The sequence below is a fragment of the Fusarium oxysporum genome, chromosome 5 (genome assembly GCF_000149955.1).
Source record: "Fusarium oxysporum f. sp. lycopersici 4287 chromosome 5, whole genome shotgun sequence".
NCBI classification, from domain to species: Eukaryota; Fungi; Ascomycota; class Sordariomycetes; order Hypocreales; family Nectriaceae; genus Fusarium; species Fusarium oxysporum.
The window spans coordinates 2,321,096-2,344,563 of NC_030990.1; the positions used below are offsets into that span (position 1 = coordinate 2,321,096).

General features: G+C 49.1%; 7 protein-coding genes across 18 annotated transcripts; 4 read left to right on the forward strand and 3 right to left on the reverse strand.

The window, feature by feature from the left end:
- The first annotated feature begins 355 nt into the window (after window positions 1-355).
- FOXG_01841 (uncharacterized protein) lies at window positions 356-6,201 on the forward strand. 3 transcript variants are annotated; one of them, XM_018378875.1, is made up of 6 exons: window positions 356-773; window positions 841-2,535; window positions 2,596-3,216; window positions 3,266-3,835; window positions 3,883-3,975; window positions 4,027-6,201. In XM_018378875.1, exons 2-6 carry the CDS (start codon window positions 1,956-1,958, stop codon window positions 5,319-5,321), a joined length of 3,159 nt encoding a protein of 1,052 aa, XP_018234865.1. In that variant the 5' UTR covers window positions 356-773; window positions 841-1,955; the 3' UTR covers window positions 5,322-6,201. The 3 variants fall into 3 exon arrangements, with proteins under 3 accessions (XP_018234865.1, XP_018234866.1, XP_018234867.1); XM_018378876.1 differs by having other exon boundaries at window positions 356-2,535; window positions 4,027-5,676; window positions 5,742-6,021; XM_018378877.1 differs by having other exon boundaries at window positions 356-2,535; window positions 4,027-5,667; window positions 5,742-6,021.
- FOXG_01840 (uncharacterized protein) lies at window positions 400-1,372 on the reverse strand (the record flags this gene model as incomplete). Its single annotated transcript, XM_018378874.1, has 2 exons — window positions 400-1,004; window positions 1,066-1,372. 2 exons carry the CDS (start codon window positions 1,370-1,372, stop codon window positions 400-402), a joined length of 912 nt encoding a protein of 303 aa, XP_018234868.1.
- Window positions 4,161-10,242, reverse strand: FOXG_01842 (CAMK/CAMKL/PASK protein kinase). Its single transcript, XM_018378878.1, has 4 exons — window positions 9,663-10,242; window positions 9,396-9,591; window positions 6,213-9,307; window positions 4,161-6,156 (listed from the first exon to the last, which is right to left on the reverse strand). Exons 1-4 carry the CDS (start codon window positions 9,694-9,696, stop codon window positions 5,882-5,884), a joined length of 3,600 nt encoding a protein of 1,199 aa, XP_018234869.1. The 5' UTR covers window positions 9,697-10,242; the 3' UTR covers window positions 4,161-5,881.
- A 1,993-nt stretch (window positions 10,243-12,235) lies between these two features.
- FOXG_01843 (uncharacterized protein) lies at window positions 12,236-13,377 on the forward strand (the record flags this gene model as incomplete). The annotated part of the gene is made up of 3 exons (XM_018378879.1): window positions 12,236-12,298; window positions 12,559-12,706; window positions 13,157-13,377. The coding sequence occupies 3 exons, from the start codon at window positions 12,236-12,238 to the stop codon at window positions 13,375-13,377; spliced, it is 432 nt and encodes a 143-aa protein (XP_018234870.1).
- A 298-nt stretch (window positions 13,378-13,675) lies between these two features.
- FOXG_01845 (uncharacterized protein) lies at window positions 13,676-18,420 on the reverse strand. 4 transcript variants are annotated; one of them, XM_018378884.1, is made up of 4 exons: window positions 18,084-18,130; window positions 17,748-18,019; window positions 17,530-17,660; window positions 16,593-17,146 (listed from the first exon to the last, which is right to left on the reverse strand). In XM_018378884.1, exons 1-4 carry the CDS (start codon window positions 18,107-18,109, stop codon window positions 17,123-17,125), a joined length of 453 nt encoding a protein of 150 aa, XP_018234874.1. In that variant the 5' UTR covers window positions 18,110-18,130; the 3' UTR covers window positions 16,593-17,122. The 4 variants fall into 4 exon arrangements, with proteins under 4 accessions (XP_018234872.1, XP_018234873.1, XP_018234871.1 ...); XM_018378882.1 differs by having other exon boundaries at window positions 13,676-17,660; window positions 17,748-18,041; window positions 18,091-18,420; XM_018378883.1 differs by having other exon boundaries at window positions 13,676-17,660; window positions 17,748-18,041.
- Window positions 13,841-16,751, forward strand: FOXG_01844 (uncharacterized protein). The gene has a single exon (XM_018378880.1). It carries the CDS (start codon window positions 14,297-14,299, stop codon window positions 16,370-16,372), a length of 2,076 nt encoding a protein of 691 aa, XP_018234875.1. The 5' UTR covers window positions 13,841-14,296; the 3' UTR covers window positions 16,373-16,751.
- A 139-nt stretch (window positions 18,421-18,559) lies between the features above and the next one.
- Window positions 18,560-20,140, forward strand: FOXG_01846 (uncharacterized protein). 7 transcript variants are annotated; one of them, XM_018378886.1, is made up of 5 exons: window positions 18,611-18,892; window positions 18,970-19,264; window positions 19,340-19,636; window positions 19,709-19,811; window positions 19,880-20,128. In XM_018378886.1, the coding sequence occupies exons 1-5, from the start codon at window positions 18,857-18,859 to the stop codon at window positions 19,950-19,952; spliced, it is 804 nt and encodes a 267-aa protein (XP_018234877.1). In that variant the 5' UTR covers window positions 18,611-18,856; the 3' UTR covers window positions 19,953-20,128. The 7 variants fall into 7 exon arrangements, with proteins under 7 accessions (XP_018234878.1, XP_018234876.1, XP_018234881.1 ...); XM_018378887.1 differs by having other exon boundaries at window positions 18,560-18,892; window positions 18,970-19,649; window positions 19,880-20,140; XM_018378885.1 differs by having other exon boundaries at window positions 18,560-18,892; window positions 18,970-19,636; window positions 19,880-20,140.
- Window positions 20,141-23,468: the final 3,328 nt, after the last annotated feature.

Consider the following 23,468-nt stretch of genomic DNA (forward strand, 5'->3'; position numbering starts at 1 on the left):
GCTTAGATTCGCCGGCTTTAACTGCTATTTCCGAATCGACTGGGATTGCTGTGCATGTCAAATGCGTACTCAACCCGCATCATTTCAAGGAGGGGATACGCTTACAATGTGATGATGGAGTTGGTGGTGAACGTGGTGATAGTGGCTGTGAGGGGTCTATTTTTCTGGCCAACTATAGTGGAGGTGGGCCGATTGAAACACATAGAGGACCTGACCTGAGACAGAACCAGGCTCTGAAAACCCGAACTTAACAACGCTTGATTGATTGTGTTGGTTATGCTCTAGATAGGTCCAACAATGGTCGACCCATCAGTGTCGCAGGGTATCTACCAACACCTGATGCAATATGTAAAAACTCTCTCTAACCCACACCCTTCTATCCTCCTGCCCACGGCGTACTTAATCCTCTTCAAAGAAACCACCCTCGTCGCTATCATCGTCGTCACTCTTGACGACTGGCTGTGCAGCCTGACGCTCTTGTAATCTGCGTTCTCTGCGGTTCTTCGGAGCAGCAGCAGCTTTCCCCTTGACCTTGGCGAAAGGTGCAGGCTTTTCCTTCGTGGCCTGTGGTTTTGGCTGCGCCTTGAGAGCCCCATTTGTGGTCGTCGCCTTGGGCTTTTTCTGGCGGCGCTCTGACTGTGCTTCCTGCGTAAGCTCAGTTGGCCGTCTCTCTCTTAAATTTCGCAGCGCGTGGGGGCCACCCTTCATCGCCTGTTCAATATCCGACCAGATTGGCGGTCGCTCTGTATGCAGTAGTCCCCTATGCTTGAGTGGTGTGTAATCAAGCTTGTCGTCGTCTTTATCTTCCTCTTCCTTCTCTGACTTGGCGCTGGTGTACAGGCTGATGTAGGGTTCGGCATGGGGAAAGTGTTGTGTGTACGCCTCGTCTACTTCGGCGACGTGCAAGTCACGCTTCAATGCCTCGATCTCGTCCGTTTCTGTAGATTCGGTCTCTTCAATCTTTTTGCGCAACTGTTTTGCTAATCGCGATGCCTTCTTTCGTTCTGAGTCGCGCCATGTTAGCATTCTTTCCGAGCGGAGAATGACGCCCAGAGAAGATCTTACCAAAGAAGCGAACCATGTGATATTTTGATATCATAGCACTTCGTAGCTTCTGGAAGCTCTTGTCTGAGACTGTCGCCTTGAGAGCGCCCAGCTCTCGTTCGAGATCATTGCGCACGTTGGCGGGAAGTTCTTGGTTTCGGTTCAGGAGTCGCTCGATAGTGCGGGTCCGCTTCTTGGCCCATGTTGAAGTTCCCTCGTTCGGTCGATGCTTTGACTTGCTCGACTTGTGCTTCTTTGCACCATTGAATGATGGACGATTGCGAGGCTCAGGAGACCCAATCTCTGAATATTCTCTCTTTTGCCCCATGGTGACGATATATGGCTCGTGCGAGGACTATGAAAGGAAAAAGAAGTGGGATTGCGAAGAGAATGTTCAAAAGAAATTCCAGGTAAAGGTTGAATAATACTAAATAATTCCATACAGGATGGTTAACTTTTTTTTCCCTATGCCAGCGGGGACTTGCGGCGGTATCTTATCAGGCACGTCTCATTTCGGGGTAGCGTCGGACGCTTGGGCTTGTGGGGAAGGTGCTCTGTGTTCCTGAGAGGCAGGGAGGTTCATCATCTAAGCTCGACACCATCGAATCCAACACCAATCACTATCTTCTTAATATATCGAGAGCCTTTTCTTTTGATGTCTATAGCGTCGAAAATTGGAAAAATGTTCTAATATCGAGAAAGTTCTTTGTAAATTTTATTATCAAGCCATTCTCAAGACTCTGGCACGGAACTTTGTCGTTCGACTCATCGCCAGAAATCATCTCCAAGCTACAGTCGCCGCCAACCTCTTTTTTTGAAGATTCATTCAAGACAAACTCAACTACCAGGAGATTTAACCACAAACTGATGCTTGTATAAAAATCCCGCCACTGGGCTAATTCTCCTTCATCATGGATCGCCCTGAACCTGGGCTCGTCAAATGGTCGTCCAACCCTTCATATGATAACTTCATTCATATCAACCTTCAGCACCGCGTTGTTCAGGTCTACGAACCAACTGGTCACGCAAGAGCTGGGAAATTCGACTATCAGAAACTCACCCGTCACGATGACTTCCCTCCCCTCACAACCTACGATTGGTCGCCAACCAATCCCGGTCTTCTTGCCGTTGGTACCGGTAGTGGCATTGTGAATTTGCTCAGGATTGACGATGGATCTAATGCGTACGTGGAGCTGGGCCTCAAGATGTCTCGTACTTGTCAAGCCGTCGCGTTCAACACAACCGGATTGTTAGCAGTTGGCCTGGACAGAGTGCGAATGGATCAATGTCTTCACATCTGGGATGTCAGTCGATTGTCTTCAATAGACAAGAACACAAAAGGCTTTCCTTCGGATGCAACTAATATTGCTGAACCGAAAACCCGTCTTGAACCTAGTGTCTCTGTGTCAAGCATCAAATTCTTCGAAGACAGCCCCCAAACTCTTGTTGTTGGTATTAAGGCTCAGGGTCTTCGAATACATGACCTTCGAGGTAGGTTTCGGAGATGAAAAGAGATTCTTGCGCAAGCTGACATATATTACTTCTTATCAGACCCTTCAAGCATTGTTACATTTCAAACAAAGTGCAACAACAATCTTACGATCGACTATGCTGATCAGAATTATTTTGCTTCGTCTGCCCTGGACCATCCTGGAGTAATGATCTGGGACCGTCGAGCGACATCTCGACCTGTGGCTTCTCATGCATACATGCAAGCAATTGAGGAGGATGAACTCCCGTGGGGTGGAGCATTGCGTCTTGACCGAGTCATTGAGACTGATTCTGACCCTTTCTTGGCTGAGGGAAAGTATTCCCTTGTTCGATCACTTCGATATTGTCGTGATCATCGTGGCTTGCTTGCTGTGCTATCTCGTACGGGACAACTCAAGGTCTTGAACACCAATAAAGAGGCCCCATCATCTGGGTCTAGCAACCCGGAACTTCTCCAAGTTCAAAAGTCTTATGAGATGGACGTCTCATATGTCGAAACATCAAGGAAGAATGATCGAATTGTTGCTTTTGACTGGGTAACATTGAGCTCACCCGTCCTTCGTCCACGGCTCCTTGTTCTACGAGCCAATGGGAACTTTGAAATCCTCGAACAACCATCGCAAACATCAGATCATGTTTACAAACTTGTACCATGGAAAGCACCGCATCGCGGTCTCGAAGGTAATTCAAGCTGATCCCCGATGGTTTGGACATGTCTAACCCCGTGCAGAGGGCGCCCCATACCACAGCATGATGCAATTTGAACCATCCCAAGCTCCTGATATGTTAGGGCCTCTTCTTATCGAAGAAGCTTTGTCAGAAGTGCCATTATTCGGACCAGAGAGTGCAAATGTTCGGGCAGATACGGAGGCCTTACTAAAGGCAAATAACATGACTTCAGTGGTTATAGAGGACATTGGGGCAACCACGAGGCCACTGCCTGATGCCTTTCACAAAGCTTCTACCGTCGCAGCTAAGATAAGAGCCTTGCGCGCCTTCGTAAGAGATGAGTTTCAAGCTCCAAAGGGTATAAAGCCACGTGTTGGTGATACAAAGATCGTCGAAAGCGAGACCAGTGAGATGTCCCTAGCTTCCGATAGCTTGGGCTCATGCCGGGAAATCCACGATGCATTGTTGGCTTCACTAGCTGAGGCTGAAGGTCTCCCCCGAGAAGCACAGAACGTACTTGATCACAATATGTTGTTACGTGCTAAAGAGAAATACCTATTCGACGCAGTAGCAAACAGAGACATTGTGGCAGACGATCCGTGGGTAAAATATATATGGGACTGGGTGGCGAGTAAGTATCTGGATATTACTCTCTCACGGCATTCTAACATCCTTAAGCTGCTGAAGATAATGCTGATGACGGAGGCATGATACTCTCAAACATTGACCTCAGCTACGTTGGAGTTCACTCAATATGGACAAATAATCTTGGTGAATAACTAGAAGCGGAAACGGTCCGGACCCCAGCTGACCTTATCATAGGCCGTGATCCTTCTACTCGACTACCTCCTGGCGCAACGCCTCCTGATCGCACAACATGGGAACGTACCATCGCAAGCTTCTGCAAAAAAAATCATCTTCCCAAGTTCAACGGAGCAGATACCAAGTGGCCAGCGCATCGTCAGCTATGCCTCGAAATATGCGGTTGGGGTGATTCTGAAAAGCATGATCCAAAAGGCCGCAATCGAAAGGCAGATCCTGAGTACCCCACCACCATTCATACCATGGCCGCTGCTCGTGCTTTATTTACAGGGGATCATAAGGAAGCCATACAGATCCTTAAGAAAGCCAGCACTGCGCACCCTGAACTCTTGTTTGTGTCTTTGGCCCTACAGCTTATGGGTAGCGGCGACAGCACGCCTGCCAAGAACAAGGAACAGCTTGATTTTGATGAAGCTGTTGCTTCCAAAACCGACCCTTACCTCCGAGCCATATCATCACTGATTGCTACAGGTGACTGGACGGCTATAGCCAGCCAGCTATCTCTTCCCCTTTCTGACCGAGTTTACGTTGCAATCCGGAACTTTGACGATGACCAGCTCACACAGTGGCTCAACGAGCAAATCACCTTGGCGATAGCAGACGGAGATATAGAAGGCATCGTCCTCACAGGTATCACAGAACCCATGGTTGATATTTTTGCCCGCTATATCCAAAAGTTTCATGACGTTCAGACAGCGACCCTCGTGCTGTCCATTTGTGCACCGAGGTACATAGACGACATTCGCTGTCGAGCCTGGCGCAACACTTACCGGGCCCATCTTCAGCGTCATAAACTCTTCTTCCAGCGCACAAAGTTTGATGTCGAGTCAACGAAGCGATCGAAACGGGACGGCACCCCCAAATTGAAACCACCTTCCCGCCAAATTGCCCTCCGCTGTGTTTTCTGCGACGCTGAGACATCACTCGCGAACAATGCCAACCAGCCGCCGCATCTTGGAGGTGCCTCTTCTGCGCAAGCAGCATCGGCTCTCGAGTCTCGAAATCCACTTCTCGCAACGAGCATCAATGCGGGTGTGAGTTGTCCCAACTGCGGTCGACACCTCCCGCGTTGTGTAGTCTGTCTCGAGATTGTGGGCGTCCCTCGTTCCGACAAGCCAGAAGAAAAGAGCGAGTCTAAGATGGCTGGTCAATTTCCTACGTTTTGTCTCCGCTGCGAACACGTTTTGCATCTGGACCACGCCCGCCAGTGGTTTGCCAGACACGTTGAGTGCCCTGTACCTGAATGCCGATGTCGATGTAACTTTAGGGCGAACCCTGAATTGAGTTATCGTTAGGATGTTCATGATCTAGACATTTAGAGTCAAAGGAGGTTTGCCCGTCGACCGGGCCAACCGAACTGGGAATTATCACCGAACATCTCATATACAGGATAGGATCTGCGACATATATACAGTTGAATATGACGAGTATGTCTAACTTGGATTGCTTATGGAGTTGAGGACAAAATATATCCTTTATCTTTCGCTTCTATCCGCAGGTTTCGCAAAATCAACAGCCAAAAAACAACTCCGTGTCCCATTTACCCCCACGCTCCTCGAGAATCCGGCCATTGTATCCTTCACGCCGGAGGTTCCAAAAAAGTGTTCGCCTGTCCTTCCCAGCATTGCACCTAGTATCCAAGTAGGTATTGTATGTTTCTTCTATCTTCGTTCGGTCGCTCCGTGTCAATCATCTCTAACGCATATAAAACAAAGGGGAAATGAGAAGGCTCCGACTTTCCAAAAGGGGTATTGTAACCAAATGAGTCACCAAGTGACGGGTGAAACGTTTCCTTTCCGTTGACAAGGCTTGATAACGATGTGTTGTTCGAATGGGGCCCGAATGATATTAGGTTTCATTCTTCAACGGCAGCCTGGCACCAAGGATGCTCCAGCACCTGGTTAATATCGTAGCGTTTAGCGACATCTCGATCCAGCATGCATCGAATGAGGTCGATACTCTCCTCGCTCAGAATATAGGGTATTCGCAGGTCACGATCCATGATCTCATCAATACTGTAGAATGGATTCTCCTTGTAGATAATGGTGTAGAGGAGAATACCCAGTGCCCAAACGTCTTGCTCTGTGCCCCGATAAGGCTTGCCAGCGAGAACTTCAGGAGCGGCGTAATCTGGTAGCAAGTCAGCAAATTATGACATGTTTCTAGGCGGGCTGCAAGTTACTGACCGATTGTTCCTACGAAGACATCGAAAGGACCGCTCTTGATGTATGCAGCACTCCCAAAGTCGATAAGTTTGATATTGCCTTCTCCATCAAGGATTACATTTTCATCCTTGATGTCGCGATGCACCACGCGAGCCTTAGTGTGGAGGTGGTGAATCGCATTGGCTACTTGTACGAAAATGCTGCGGCATTCAGACTCGTCCATGTTGGTTCGGAGTTCGATGTAGTCAAAGAGATCCATGCCTGGCAGACCATGAGGGATCATCTCGATATAGTAGTTCACATCATCCTCAAAGAATCCTTGCATCTCGACGATGTTGGGATGAAGTAGCTCAGGTTTGCGAAGGTACTCCAAGACATGGACTTCCAAGGGTACAGTGCCCAGCTTTCGGTCTCTAGTCCATGTATCGACAAGAATGCGTCGCTTGGTAACGTACTTGAGCACAATCTTCTTGCCAGTTTGTTTGTGCCGGGCTAGCTTCACTTGGCCATACGCACCCTGACCCATTTCTTCCAATATCACATATTCGTTGATCGTTTTCTTATGGGGGGGTTCAACGACCTTGGGAACTGGGGTGGCCTCTTCAGGCTTGGGCTTTGGTTGCTGCCCCGTGATCTTAGCAGCAGCATTCATGGCAGCATCCTTTAAATGCTTGGAAAGCGAACTTGCAGCAATCAGCACATTCTTTCGAGGCCCCTCGTCATCTGAAGCAATCTCAAGAGGCGTATGTGCAGGGGTCTGGCCAGGTGATGGCTGGTGGAGGGGGGTTAAAGCTCCAGCCCGGGTAGGGGTTTCGAGTCCGAGATGAGGCTGAGTGCCGTGGAGATGGCGAGAGTAAGTAATCCACAAAGCATACACTATTTCTGAATGGGTCACTTCGAAGGCTTCGTCTCCGGTGGCGTTATCCTCATCGCTGCCTTCGAAAACAGTCTCGTTCATCACAACAGTCTTCTTTTCACTCTTGACTACACGCATCTGGACGTCAACCTTCAGATCGGATCCGTCACGATGTTTGGCGCTTAATCCAGCGGGATGGAGGAAAGCAGATGCAGCGTCAGGTCTGTGCTCTTTCAAGGCCAGGAAAGCAGAAGCTTTTCTGAAACGATGTTCAGGAACAACCATACCGTCGAGGAGTTGTATACCATCCTCTTCTATCAGTGACCCCAGGATGTTGTCGAATTCTGGGATTAGTGCATTTATCGACATGCCATCAGCCTTTTCGAATCCGAAAAGTGCACCGCAAAAGGCTGCGTTTGAGCTTCGAATCTTAAGGGTTTCTGGCTCTACCACGACAATTCCAGCCATGTGAGGGAACGTCGAGACACGAAGCTCTAGCTTGCCACGGGTTTGCTCGACTGTGCAAGGTACGTTGACTTGGGGTGAATGAGGGCAGGTGAAGTATCTCCGCCTTGAAACCTGAGCAAAGTCGATTTCTCCTGTGTTGGGGTCAATCCCTTGGCGGGGAATCCGTGGAATGAGTTTCGCTATATCAAATCCAGTAGGGATTGACTCGAACCCCCAGATGGGAGCAGTAGATCCAGTGACTTGTTGAACGATGCCGTCTTCGTCCAAGGTAATGTAGGCGACGTCCTCATGAATTTCTTCCAAAACCCAGATCAAGCCGACCTTCTTCTCTTTGACCCACAGACTAGCAGAACCGGTCGCACCGTTGCGTTTCTGAATGGGGACCACGTCACCGCATAACAGCACTCCTCTCGAGGAATTTGTCTGATTATGCCCGCCGCCCCGGGTTTTGGGGGGGCTTGGGTCGCCGCTGTGAACCGTCTGCGCACGCCTTTGTGTGTAGCTGCGTGGCTGAGTTCTCGAATTTGGCTTGCTTAGGAGCTGGGCTGTTATTCCAGATCTCCCGTTAAGCAGTGCCGAAGCTGCTGAAGCGGCAGGTGTTGTTTGGCCCGAGGGCGTTTGGCTTTCATTAAGCTCATCGTCTGCTTGTTTCAAGAGTTTTCGTTCCAACCATGACCTTCTCTCCTCCTGTACAACTTCCAAGATACCCATCTTGCGCACCTCAGCTTTTGTAACGCCAAACACCAGACAGGCGAGATCGTTTGCTGCAATAATGGTCCAGGGAGGTTTGACTTCTGTTGTAAAGATCGCCTGAGCAGCGGGTACCCAGCGATTTGTGTGTCCATGTACAGAAGGGCCTAACTGAGTAGGGAAACTGGTCGCTGTAGCGCTGGGGAGTTGAGCCAAGGATGGAGAGTTTAACGGTTCTTGATATATGGGCTGACCAGTTAAGAAAGGCTGCGAAACTGTGTCTATAAGCTTATCTTGAGCTGACACGGCCGTTATGTCTGTCATTGTTCGCTTCAGGCTCAGTGTCGGACGGACTGGTACAGGTTTCGCGCCCGAAGTGCCACCTCCACTAGCAGAAGCTGTAGTTGATTGATCCTGAACATGGGTAGTCTCATGGGCTGCTGGCTCGAGTGGAATGGATCTTCTTGTTGTCTCAACCCTGGACCGTCGAGGTGGTGGCGATGTCTGGCGAGGACTGATGAGGTCTGTGCTGGATGCTCGAGGGTCAAAATTCTTGTCGAAGACATTTTCCTGAACCTCAGCGGGACCGGTCAGAGGAGCTGGGGCGTAAGAGTCGTCGGGGTTTGGTAAGTTTGGAGCTCTGATTAGCTGTGCCTGCGCGAGTAGGTCAAGCATGTTCTGTGTCTCAACATCGCCGCTTACTCTTGCCTGGGCACTTGCAAGAGCAGCCTGCGACGAGTTCATAGGAAGACCCATATGGTCCTTCATGAACTCGACGGACCGTTTGAGGGCATTTTGTCGGTTGTGCAAAAAGTCCTCGGACTGATTGGCGAACGAGAAGGAATGCAAAGACTCGGAGGGGAAGCGAGAAAGGTCGTCGGAGAAGCTGGGATTTGATGGACCACCAGTGAGCGACAAGTTGCCGGTGCTGGCGGCCATCGCACTCATCGAAGTGGAACGAGACAGGGCGGCAACGGATGGGCTTCGCGAAGATGCTCGGGATCCTGGTAAAGTAGGGTTCCTGGATGGTGGGCGTGTTTGTCTAATTCGTCGAAGGCCGGACAGGCCTAAGCCATGCTCGTGATCGGTCATGATGGGAGACCTGGAGTTGATATGGTGGTCAGCAAGGAAGCAGGCCGAGGGTGGGCGCCACAGCTGGGCTCCGTGACGCATGATTTCACTCGACATACCTGGCGATAGCTTCAAGGTCAGCGGCTGCCGCCGCGGCCGCGGACGCATCCAGGGACATGCGTGCTCTGCTTCGATCTTGCGTTGATGAGTTTCTTGCGGCAGCCAAATTTCCCGTACTACGATTCTTTGGCAACGAGAGGGGCATTGGCAGCTTCTCTCGTCCACGTTCTTCATCCCTAGTGTGATTTTCGGCTCCTGTGTCAAGAAACCATGGTTAGCTGACAGGAGGACATAGACCAAGAGTAGTGGCAGGTTGCAAGTAGTACCATGATCATTTTGCCCTCCATGCATCTGTAGCATAGTTGGAGTCGGCCAACGAGAGGCCGAAACCACAGGTCAAGTCGTGATGGAAGGGTTACGAGGTCTGTTCTCAGGATGGCGGGGTTGAGCAGGAAATCTCGGTTGGCTCGATTGCCTGGAAATCGATTGAAATTTGAAGCCAGCGGTCAGATGGGAGATGTATTCGTTTATCCAGAAGAATGGATAATAGACCAAGATGCGTGTGGGTATAATTTGGATTATCGATATTCCAAGATTGGGCCTTGAAGGGTGACGACGGATGAGACCGTCAATGTCAAGGATGGGGATGGGGCCGTATTGCCAGGGCTATGTCTTGGCTTGTGACCCAAAACACAAAGAAAACAGCCCAGTCAGCGTGAGTCGAAGGGGATGCCGAGAGGGCGAATTGGGCGTGTACCGCAGGTTTTATAGGATCATAGGTAAGGAAATAGGTTAAATTTGGTGCACGTTAAACTTTGTTACCAAGAGAAACTTTGATTGTCGAGAGCTTTCAGAAGAGTCCGAGAGGTTGATGTTGAGGAGTGTGAAGGGGACGGGATTTGCGTCGTTATCATAGGCCGCTCCTAAGACTTGTGAAGTCATCAGACAATCTGATTGGCAGGGGTTGGATTGAAGCCACTGCCTGCTGGTAGGCACCTAGTGCTTGCTTGACCCTGGAAGACCCCCAAGATATAGGTAGCATGGAGGATGGCAATCGTACCTAACAAGCTCAAGCTCAACCGTTGTGATATTGGCTGTATAAAGCTACATTACTAGCTTTTCACTGGGCCTGGCCTCACGAGGCAAATGACGCCAGCATCCTTTTTCTTATTTCTTTGGCTTCAACACAATCCGATGTCAGATGAGATCTTATTGCTGAGTGCGAGAATGCGTTGAGTGTCGGATTGTAAACAAACTATGGGCTTGTAATTGGAGTTGTTTTCATATGAGACAATTAATTCGTTCGCCACAATCTTGCAGGTTTATTCCCATCGGATACAAATCTTCAATCTCTTACTGAAGTCATCATCCATAGTTACTCCTAGTAAAAGGCTTTGCAACTGAGGCACATGAAGAAAGAATCGAGACGTGGAAAAAAAGAATTTTATAGACTTCTACTCTGCTACACACCAAGGGCTAAATTCAATGGAAGAGGCATTTGAATCAAGGGACCAGCACCTTACAACCAAGAATCTACCCCTTGTTACCCATAGTGACTGAAAACCAAGATTCCATACTTTCACAAACTTTAATTCACATGCTGATTGATAGCTGTTGTTGGTAGGTTTGCTATAAGAGAGTGAATATGCCTCTTGATTTATGCATCGATCAAGGAGTTTTCTCCAAGTTTCTCTTGTCACAAAAGTCACACCACGGTTAAGTGGCAGAGGGGAATAGCAAACAAACAAAATTAACAACTCATGTAGAAGAAAACCCAAAACCTTAGGTTCCCCTTTGGTTTTGATGCCCCACGTGGAGAGGAACTTATCTCTTTGAGCGGCATAAGACTACCACAGGTCACTCGCCCCACTCGACCCCACGTACAAGCAGGTTACAAGATTTAGGTGAAGCTATCTCCAAAATGACTGTATTCCTCTGTAACCAAGCTACTTCTATTAAAGTATAGCGGTCTATTTTACTTTCTTTTATTGGCTAATAGCCCCTTACACCAGGCAGGATACATACTCTTCTGTATCAGCTACTTTACTCTATCTCATTGGCCTAATACCCCCTATCGTGACCGCATGGTAGTCTTATGCCGCTCAAAGAGATAGGGAGGTGAGATGTTTCCCGCCAATGAACTTGTCTGAATACCATCTTGCCAAGCATCTGTGAGCCTCTTGAACAGAATTGGGTTCACGACGTCTGCTCCACCTAGACAAATGTATGATGGAGAGAAAAGGTTGTATGTTTCTTTGTACAGAGTTCACAACGGTTAGGGTGCCAAACTTAAGCTTATTACCTATCTGATGCTTTGTGCGAATTGCGGGCCGCTTGGATTGATTGCGATGTAAAATGGGTGGAACAATTTCAGCGTTACTGGGTATTATATGGCTTCGATAATACGAGGTAATCTGATTCACCAGGAAAAGAGTTGTTTCTATGTCTCGCTGCAAGTGTTGGCCGTCGTTAGAACAACTTGACTTCCATACACTATCGGCATTTTCAAGTATGACCGAGTCAGACGATCAGCTCAAGAGGTCAGGCCAACAGTCATGTCTTATACAGCACACAAAATACCGGGGGCTGCAACCACGCGACACTAACTGGCAAGACAGCGCGCATGAAGAATATTGCATGGATTAGAATGTCTTTGATAGACGACCTCAATATCCTATCACGACAACAGATGATCACCGTAGTGTTATCTTTCCACACGAGAAGGGCAGAAATGATGCCCGGTGACCTCAATGGTATCCTGCCAGCCCTACCAAGAGGCACATAGACAATCTAAAATACTGTGCATCTTGACACAACCGCAGTAACCCTCGTTTAGAATAAGGTACCAAAGTATATTGTGACGAGACATCCATCCTAAGGTAGAGTAATTCTCAACGTGATGCCTCCAAATCGCACCAATAAGAAATCGGGCGATAACAGCCCGAATAGCGCGGGGTCAGCTGTAAGAAGTCTTGGAAGATGAGGGGCACTCTTCCTTTCTAGTGGGGTCTTCCCCAGGCTTTCGTGATCAATACCCGTCTATTGCTTACGGACGAAGCAGAAAGAGGAAGGAAACAAGACGGAGACGTTGAATCCATAGTCTAGACGAGCAAGATGTAGAACTATTGGAAAAATGCACAGGCTAATCTATTTTGTTGAGACTGCCTACCTACCTGCAAATATTCCCTCAGTTGCCATCCATTTGTTCTGACCGCCTTCCAGAACCAACCTAGGGACATGCGGAGAAAGTTGTCTCCTCATGGTTGGTCCCGAGCAAGCAGTCAGCTAAATGAGGCTGGACCCTTGAGTCAGGGACGTTTTGGCATCGTGGGTTCGACGTGCAGTAGTCAGAGGCAAGGTCCCTGGGTCTGTATGTATGTGGTGAGAAACGGCGGGTAACCCTTTGAAGTAATGATGGTCTTTTGTATAGTTGATCAAGTTCACACCTGGTGGAACAGTTCATCCCAAGGTTATGACTGGTATGATAGTCAATCATATCAGAGCCACCCTCGAAGTCTTATCATGAGAAATCAATGGGTCTCAGTGCTATTTTGAAGAAACATCGAAATGAGAGATAAAATGTGCCACGCGGACACACGAGAGAAACTGACTTGTTTCTCATCCCCGGGTTTGGTTTGGCTCGGGTGAGATGCATGAAGGATTGGCGAGAGGGTGGGGAGAGCTGCACACCAAGAAGACCCTCAAAAAGCCCCTGAAGAAAGCGACAAGGAAAAGAAGAGTGTGTAGTGGTAGTGATTGGCTTGTGTTCCGGATCACCGTCCCGTTGGGTCTCTGGCACTCAGAATCCGGGCTTGTCTAGTAAATACTGCGCAAGAGGACTTGGCTCCTTTTGCTTTTGCTCTTAGTAGCTTCGTGTTTGCCCGCGATGTAGTCTCAAAGTCTCATTCCAACCAGGATTCGCCTAAGGGCCACAACGTTGACTACCACATCGATACAAGATACGGCGCCCAGCATTTCGCCATCCGGGCCACCAGAAAGAGTCGCGTAAAGCCGGTCACCCCGCCGCAGCCCGCACGATAAGAAGAAAATAGTGGGGGGTTTTAGCGTGGCATAGCCCAGAGCCTGGGAACGAAGGGTCCTCAACCGACCAACTGCACCTAGTGTCGTGTACTGTACTGTAAGGTACTGAGTGTATGGACTGTAGAGGTTGGGTAGGGTTGGCACTCCAAAACTCTATGGGATCTAGACAGTATGTGGATGTTACTATTGAATTGACGGGTAATGTTCTAGAGCATCCATCTTTGGACAAAAGCCTCAACTGCCTACAACGTGCCTTTATTACTTTCTTTTCTTATTTTGTGTTCCCATCCCCTCCTCTCTCAACCCTTTCCTTTCCTTTTCCCTCTTCTCTGGTGATCACCTCACACCCACGGTCATGTTCATCTCCTCACGGGCATGTGCCCTGTTCTCCAACTTCAACTAGAAAACGAGACTCGATTCTATTGGAAACTTCCTCGCTTCAAGTAAAAGCCCAGTACGACGAAACGGCCCCGCTGACCACCCCCACCACCCTCTCCGAGTCCCCCGTTCGTCTGCTGATCCCCTCGGTTTCCCAGCAGAACACTGGACCCTGTTTATTCTATATTCTTCTTCCATCCTTCTTCGCGACTTTTTTTTTTTTTTTGACACTTGCTTCTTTTCTATTTCACTATTCCTCCTTTCGTCCATCAGTTTTACTCCCGGCTCATATCGATATACATCCTTCCTCCGCCAGCGATGAAATAAAGGATCCTGCATTTGCTGTAAGCGACCAGCGAGCAAGGCTCCAAGCCGCCCCCACTATCGACCGACTTCAATCAGACAATTATTTTCAATTGTTAGCAGCAGGCGTTATCCCGTCTGTCTCTTCCATACGGCAGCTGCGATACTAGACGTTTCGCGCTCTATACAGTACAAAGAACATACAAGCACGCCTCGAACACAATTGGAATTTCTAGTCATGGAGGTCCACGAGATAACATCGTCCGGCGCTCCGAGCCCGGGCCCAGAGGGCGTATCCACTCCGCCAGCGCCGGACATGCCGGTCAAGGGCAAGAGCCGACACCGTCTGATCCAGCGAATCCAGCGAATATCTTCAACGCCTTCATTGAGTGGTCTGCGTCGCTCCAGATCGGTTGGAAGCCGTGGGAGTCCTTATAGCACTCGAAGCACTCTCTCGTGTGTTAGTCTTGCGGCCACTGGACCGCCTCAGACCCCCTACAGCGCCCGTTCATCGACCCCACAGCCCTCGCCTCTTGGTCTACCCAGCGCTTTGAGCTCAACCCCCCAATCTTCCGGGGAGTTTCCATTCGACACTCCTGATGGTTATTTGGCCATTCGTAAGGTCGAAAATGCGACTCCGATTACCACTCCTGGGACCGCCCCTCTCCCATCCGAGTTTCGGTCTAAGCAGGACGTACAGATTCGAACCCGACCTGGTGTAAAACCTATTCAGAAGCAACCATTCCGTTTCTGGGACAAGATGCCCAGTGAGCTTCAGATTCACATCTTTTCTTTCTTCCAGCCAAGAGAACTCGTGCAGGCATCTCGAGTATCCAAGGCCTTTTACAAGGCCTGCTTTGATGGTCAGCTGTGGACTTCCCTTGACGCTTCGGAATTCTATCGCGAGATTCCAGCCGAATCACTCGCCAGAATTATTGTTGCGGCTGGTCCTTTCATCAAGGATCTCAACCTGCGAGGTTGCGTGCAGGTCGAGCACTACAAGCGCACCGAGGTCATTGTAAAGGCATGCAAGAACCTCATGAACGCAACCCTGGAAGGTTGCCAAAATTTCCAAAAGAGCACGCTGCATAGCTTGCTACGTAACAACGAGAAGCTTGTTAGCCTCAATCTCACAGGGCTGACTGCGGTCTCAAACACATCCTGCAAGATCATTGCCGAGTCCTGCCCTCAGCTCGAGACCATCAATATTTCCTGGTGCGGCAGGGTAGATGCTCGAGGTGTCAAAGCAGTCGTAGAGGCTTGCCCGAGATTGAAGGATCTTCGGGCCGGTGAAGTTGGAGGATTCGACAATGTTGCGACTGCTGAGGCTATTTTCAAGACAAACAACTTGGAGAGGTTGGTTCTGAGCGGATGCGCCGAACTCAACGACGAAGCCCTCCAGATTATGATGCATGGTGTTGAGCCTGAAATCGATATCCTCTCTGAACGACCCATTGTGCCAGCCCGCAAGCTTCGTCACCTTGACCTGAGCCGCTGTGTCCGACTCACAGATGCAGGCGTGAAGGCGATCGGCCATCTTGTCCCTGATCTTGAAGGTCTGCAACTCTCAGGCTGTAAGTTGTTGAATGACGACGCTCTCGAGTCCATTCTCGCTTCCACCCCTCGGTTGACACACCTCGAACTCGAGGACCTCGAAAACCTCACGAACTCGATCCTATCAGAGCATCTCGCCAAAGCTCCTTGTGCATCTTCGATAGAGCATCTCTCTCTTAGCTACTGCGAAAACTTGGGTGACACTGGGATGATTCCGGTTATGCAAACATGCACGAACCTTCAGAACGTCGACCTTGACAACACTCGAGTCAGTGACCTCGTCCTCGCCGAAGCAGCCGCAATGGTCATGAAACGCTCTCAACGATCTATCGAAACGGGAACACGACCGAAACTGACCCTCCAAATGGTCGTCTACGATTGTCAAAACGTGACCTGGACAGGTGTCCGTGAGGTGCTCTTTCGCAACACACAAGTCAAGGCTGTATCAGGCCAACCTGGCCGAGTGAGCTACCCAACCGAGATGATCGGGCTTAAGTGCTTCTATGGCTTCCAGATGACCGTCGATGAGCATCAGAAGCGAGTTCTGCGTGGTGATCTTGCGTCCGCTGGTCGCCTGGAGAGGAAATGGGCAGACTACATGCAAGCCACAGAAGAAGCAGGCATGACAGGTGCAGGCTACCGAAGACGCAGGCGTCGAGCCAGAGAAGCCCAGGCCCTCCATTTAGACGAAGAGGATGGTGGTTTTGGTCCTACCGGCCGTCGGAGGGCACGCACCCTGGGCTCGTGCGCTGTCATGTAGGCCCTGAATACGATACACACGGTACATTAAGCGAATGCACGCCAATATACAGCAGAATGGTATACGAATATGCTGGGACTTTTTTCTTCTTCCTTTTCTCGGGGCGTCTTGGGGTTTGGTTAAATGGGTAGATGTTTATTTGGCGGGGGCTGCTCGCCTTCTTGTTGTTAACGGCGTTATGGTAGATCACGGCGTTCTCTTTTTCATGGCAGTCCTTATGCCATGATAGTGGTGTGCATTTCAGCGCATCGAGCATATTGAACGACGATGTGCATATCTGTATAGACAGTCAAATACATTGAACGTAGATTCGAAACCAACATCTACAGAAACCTTGGTACGCTTTTTGAAATCTCACGTCGAGATTAGAATATTTCAGTCACTATCCGTTCGCCGCGATGTGATCTCCACCACCGTGAGTTCCTCGCCAATTCGCCTTCGTCACCCCCTACAATGTCCGACCACTTGAGTATGAACTCTTCCGTTGCCTCCCAACTTCTTGAGTCCCAGGGGGTTCCAGTATGTGCGCCTGCAATGCCTCCCCAACAAGTCAAGTGATTAAGTGAATCATGGAAGAACTCATCCTCATCCATGTCATTCATCTTCTCGATGATGTTGTCCCTGATATCCTTGAAGGGAATCACATCGATAAACGGATGGTGATTAACAACAACCTGCTTTCGTGTAGGGCGGAGATCGAAATGCAGGGTGCGGGATCCACGCTGGACAGATGTGATGATAGCTTCAGGATTAGGATCCGAATCCGCGTGTGCCCTGTAGAAGGGTGAAATGGCATCGTCAGAACAGTACATCGATCTTGTTATCCCAAGTGAGAGACAATTCTCGAGCATAGCGCTGATAATGCATATGATGTCGATCTGGAGATTGTTTTTGTATGGATCTGGGATAACAGGGAGAAGGACTTCTCTGGAATGGTTGGGAATGTGAAGTGTAGGACAACCACAGTTGAAGAACAGCACTGGTGCTGTGTACTCATCGTATATGGGGTTTTCAGAAATCCATTGGTCAAAGTCTTCGAAGATGAGGCTGGCACCCCACGTCCCTATATCCGTCGTCGACTGTGATATCGAGTTTCCAGGATCAGGATGGGGGTGTGAAGGATTGATAGTTTCAGCGTCTATGAGAGTTTCACTGACAGGTGCTGAAGTAAGCCCTCCTGCGGGTTTCTCCCCGTGAATGAGGGACCTGTCACTGTTTTCCTGTAACGCAGCTCCCTGCTCGGCTGCTCGGCGCTCTAGCTCCTGTATGCGCTTCCGCTGCTTTTCCCCTGAAATGGATCATGTCAGCCACCAGCAGCAAAGTACCCAAGAGGCTTATATAAAGAGATTTCGGTTCCCATGCTGAGTTAACTCACTGTATGTCTGCTGAGCTAAGCGATTCTGTAGGCGCCTCTTCTCGGGATCACGGCGGATGACCTTCTTCTTGATGGCTGAAGGCTCCTTTTGACTAGATGGACTGGCATTCGTTGAGCGCTGAGAGGCGCCGGGACGTTCTCGTCCCATTTTTTTCTGATTTGAAAATATATCGTACGAAACTGTTGACTGCAAAATACTATTGAAAGAGTTGATCACCTCGAGTGACGTGAAGTGAAGGCATCGCGAGGATTCTTGTAAGCCACTGGTATGGCTTATGGCTGACGTGAGCCACTCTGCCCTCATTAGTACAATATTATTGTTGCCAGCTGACTTACCCTATACATTTTCTTGATCCAAACATTTCTTCGAGGCAGTTTCTGACCATCAACTGTGGATTGTATGGTAATTGTGTACTGCTGCCTGTCCCCCATACAGACCTATGGGTGTGTTGATATCCAAACTGACTGGGGTAAAAACTCTTTCGCTATATTTGACAAATACTGTCGTCAAGTTCAGTCACAACCGACCCTTGCCTAGTCTCTTCTTGGTCAAAAGTTCGTCGACAGTTTGACGGAGCTAGCCCACCAATCGTATCCTTCTCCTGGCTAAAGACGTCCGTAGGTTCGACCGGCAAGAATATCGGGAATTCTTCAACAAATAGATATTATCATACATCTATGCGTCATTGGAAGCGAGCAATGGTCAATGGTTTGCTCCGGGATTGGGCCGGACGAAATGCAGCGGGTGGTAGCATATTAGCCTGACGCTAAACTGATCGTCCCCTCTAAATCGCTGAAGAATCGGATTCAAACTCTCCGACATGTGGACTTTTGGACGGCTTATTATAAATTTTCCCGTTCCTACCATCACAGGCTCTCATCCCATTGAGAACTGGTTGCTCCGTGGTGTCAACGGCTCCGACCTCTCGGCCGGCCGGTCTTGGATGGCTGAACGGGAATGTGGGGCCGGGCATGTGGCCTACCGAGCGCCGAGGTCCCGAGGTCATCATCCATAGTTCGAGCTTCACAACTTCGTGACTGGGGACTCACAACGACGCCCAACACTACCCACTACATCAAATAATATAGGAAAGGTATAAACGAGTAAAATGCCACTTGAGGTCATATACGTCACTCGTCACGGAGTAAGTTCCCATCAGCCTCGACTGTCCCGGCCATAGATTTCTTTGTCCTGGTATTGATAAATTGGCCCCGAGTATAGTTCCGTTCTGGATGGAGTGTCGATCCTCTCACTGGTGTGTACACCGGATTCATACGATCGCCAACAGGCATCCCCGCGGACCCAGCCTTGACGTCTCATGGGGTCTCACAATCAAAAGAGATGGGTAAACATCTCATGACCCTGGATCCTCCCATCGACGCCGTATACTCAAGCCCGTATTATCGATGTCTGCAAACGATAACACCATTCATTGAACTCAAACAACAGCAACTCAAAGACCAACCAGGTATTCGAGGCTCTGCGGCGGCCACAATACGCCCAGAACATGGCATAGGTGAGTTCTTTGGGGCAGCACCTTTCGACCATCCAACCCCGGCCTCTTCCAAGCGACTCAAGGAGTTATTTCCAGCATTAGATGAGAACTATGCGTCTGCTATAACGCCCTCTAGAAAAGGCGAAACGATCAATGACCTATATGGGCGAGTTGCAGCAGCTGTACGAGCCATCATCGAGCGCTGTGACGCAGAGGGACACCGTGCTGTGGTGTTATGCACCCATGCTGCGGTCGTCATAACACTGGGCCGTATCCTTACAGGACGTATTCCCAAAGCTGTCGAGGAAGAAGATTTCCACGCCTTTACGTGTGGACTGAGCACGTACCGCCGGCGAGGCCCAGGCCTGAAGAGAACTCCGATGTTGGGCCCTAGTAAGTTTGTTCGGTAGTGGATATCAAGTGACCAACATCGGCGGCGGGATATTGACAAACACATAAACACAGACAAATCTCACCCACCTACAAGCGACCTCAGCCCAGTAGGGGAGTGGCAGTGCGATATCGATAGCGATTGTGGTTTCTTGACTTCTGGAGAGGAGCGAGGCTGGTGAGTTAACAATACCCTCCATTCTCGCGACAAATACCGAATTAGTTATAGGCTGACCCAAAACGCAGGAAATTTTCTGGCGATGAATCGTTTCCAGGAACCGGCTCGATGTCGCAAGTTGATATTGAGTCCAAATTATAGTGCCGCTCATAGGAGGAGCGTATCACTATATGTTCAGGTAATGAGAGCTCTATAACTTCGGGTCTTGAACCGGCAGATGGCAGATATGTCCCGAGTTTACAGTTACAACAATATACCAGCTATGAAACTCAGAATATCACAATCTTGCCGAAGAATAAAAAACATATTTTGTGACATTATTTGAACCGCTTCAACTGCTCGTATCATACAAAGTCAGGGTCCCAGTGCTAAACCCAAAAAGTTGATTTCTACCGAATACACCCTCGGAAACAAGCAATGACCAGAACATGCCCGCTACAACAGCACGTGTTCAGTTTGAATTGTGTTGGTTGTATTCCCGTCGAGGATGCATATGAACAAGCCTACAAGGCTTCTTCAACGTTTGAACCCCTGGCACTAAGTTCAACGTGCCTGCATCGCATCTGCGTGCAGTAGCCAATTGGGCTTGGATTGTGTAACAGCATAACGGGGGTTTCCCTGTGGCTAGATACTTTGGGTTCCGTTGCAACGACACAAAAGACTGTTCAGTGCTTTGTGACTTGGTGACGACAAGTCGGCAACTAAAAAATCAACGAGTCAATCAAAGTTGAGTCAACCGTAAAGTCCCCTTACATCGAGGTCAAGAAAAATCTGAACATAGCCATCAAGATGCGGGCCAGACCGAAGATAAAGGTGACTATGCACCCATAACGGAACATCCGACCCTTGCTCTGCTGAGCCGTTAGGTTAACCATCTTCGGAGACGAACATGTTGGGTAATGAGTTGCGTCACTGGAGAATAGACAGGCTGGCGATTAGGCTACGTATCAGCAGTACAAGGATCATCATCCGAACGATTGTTCCTTTCAAGAATGGAGCTAGGAACACTGATCCTCAGCTCATATCATCTTGATTAGCGTTTTGACTATAAACAACTAACAAGATCCCTTTGACAAATGGGAAGCCGGTGTTGACGAATTGTAATGTAAATATTCAACGGCCCGTGTCATCCGTGTATCGCTCACATGCGAACTTGTGGAGAAGAGCAAGGATAGACTGGAGGAAGACTGGCGAAGGCTCCAGTCCGGAAACACGAAGCAACGATATATGCGATGCATGTTTTATTAGGAGGTTCACAGCAATGACATGCCCTGCATGTTGTGAGATTTTCTCCATCTTACACAGGGCAAGCAAGGAGGCTGGTGAGAAGCTCGGGTATAAGATCCGTGAGACGGCGTTGCAGATGTACCCAATAATAAATGCAGATATCCTCCACATGATAGTGTAACATAGTGAGGGACTCAGGTGGTTAGGAGTCAGGAGTCAGGAGATAGACCCGGAACATGAATCAAATGAATGATCAGCATGAGCTGGTCTTGTCTCTAAAAAAAAATAAAAAATAATCTCTCAGCGCATGGTCGACTATTTGATGAGAAAAACCCACCCAGGTTACCCAGACCTACCTGCTACTCTACCCAATTGACAGACAATAAAGATGTAAAGGTGGAGAGAGTGGAGGTGGGCCTTGAGGAGAAAAGAGGAAAGATGATACATAATTCAACTGATCGGTTTAATTATTAAATCAGGATATTTTCATGATAGATTTCGTGGCGTCCGATCGCCTCGAGCTTGTGGATCTTATAGAAGATGAGACGCTTAAGGACCTCGTTAATCTAACGGCCGAGAGGCAGATATCCTAGGCTACCTTAGTACCTAGTATTCAAGATTTGACGTTCTGTTAGTAGCGCGACAAACGCTACCTTAGGCGCTTGGGTCATGTGCTTGATCTTTAGACTCAACACACCTCAAGGCAAGTGCTTTCCATAAGGTAATGAGGCTCAAGTCAACTTCACCTGACTGAATGGAAGGAATGGAAGCCACGACTGCCCACGAGGGTGATGCCTTAGGTTTCAGCTGAAACAAAGTCCATCTTGTCTTGGCAAGTTGACCGATATTTCTCGTCAACTTCATACTCTCATCATCCTTGTTGCTCATCTGTCATCTCTCACTTTCCTCAGCTCGCAACTGCAACAAAATCTCGACACCGCCCCAAAGCAACGAGAATCTTTCTGCAACGTTTGCCGTATTGGGATTGGAGAGGTGTGGCTGGCCACCCAGTGCGCAACACCCATTCGCTGTGTTGGCCAAGGCATTAGCAGCAAAAAAGCAAATCCGTCATCTGTTGGTTACACAGCACATCTCCTTAAGCATCTCGTCTTAATGAGGAGCCGATGACGAACGCCTGCATGGTATTGCAGACTTGCTGGGGGTTATCACAGTAGCATGATGGCGCCTCAGACGCTATTGCGCGCCTATACTGAGTTCAGCCCGACCTGATGGGAAGCTATCGATCTGAATATGCCGCCATCTGCAAGTATCCGATTCGGATATAATGAAGAAATGATATTTGATATAACAGATAGATCATCTATCAACTTTTGAAAAGTGAGAAAACAGTACATGTCTATGGGATCTGAATAGCGATCACCAACGTATATTCTATCGCCACAATCAAGATCAACAATGATGACCAGCAACAACCAGCAGTGCTTCAAAGAGTAACTAAGATTCATTGACCGGATCTGTCAACAATGGGTCCTCTCTTCCAGGCTTGCTTCCTCAACGCTACGGTCGCGCCCTCGCGCCGCCAGCCCGCGAGATAATCCTGCATCGTCATCGCCAATACAGGACACACAGGAAATAGTCGTCGCATATCTTCCTAGGAAATGACCCTTGAAGCTCAGATTGGACCTGCGTTGCCTGCGTAGTCCGCTGGTAATGAGTCGACCGCACCCAAGCGGAGCAAGTGCTCCCACACAAGATACACGTCAAATATGACAGGATACCCCTGCAGACTTTGTGGCTTTCTAAGTTTTGCTTCTTTTTTTTCTTTAGAAAATGTACTCAATGGATGTACACCGCTGCTTGTAATCAGACTCGGACGCCTCCTCTGCACCCTTTTACCCTTTCATCTCGCCCGTAGCATGTAAGTTTCTGGATGGCCAACGGTGCAGAATGCCTAGCACCTTATTCTTCCCGTACGAATAGCAGCGGAAGCTTTCTCTCATTGGCCCTGTTTCTCACAAAAGCTCCCGCTGCCCCCCGACCTCATGAGTTGATTTCCCCGCTATGGCCAGATACTCGTTCTTGCCTCCACCAAGTCGCTGAGCCTGCTGCGATTAGCGGCAGTCAATAGACATACATCCGGTTGCCATCTGAGTCAGAAGACTATCACTGACTTCCATGTGCAAGAGAATATATGCTGGTAGCCGACACTCAATCCTGGTCAGACGGGGGTTGCCTTCATCATAGTAGTCTCCGGCGGAACTATTGGCGTCACGTTTTAACAACACCCCCCCAGCTCGACCAGAAAACAGTTGACCCACGCCTATGGTCCCAGCAGAACGGTTGAGGCGTACGCTACTGGCTTTAACAGCCAACCAGCACTGTGTTAAGTTATTGAGCAAACATTTTTTTCTCAGTAAGTTAGTCTTGAAAAGCCTGCTGCCGGCTACAGTCAAAGTGGCAGCAGATTGG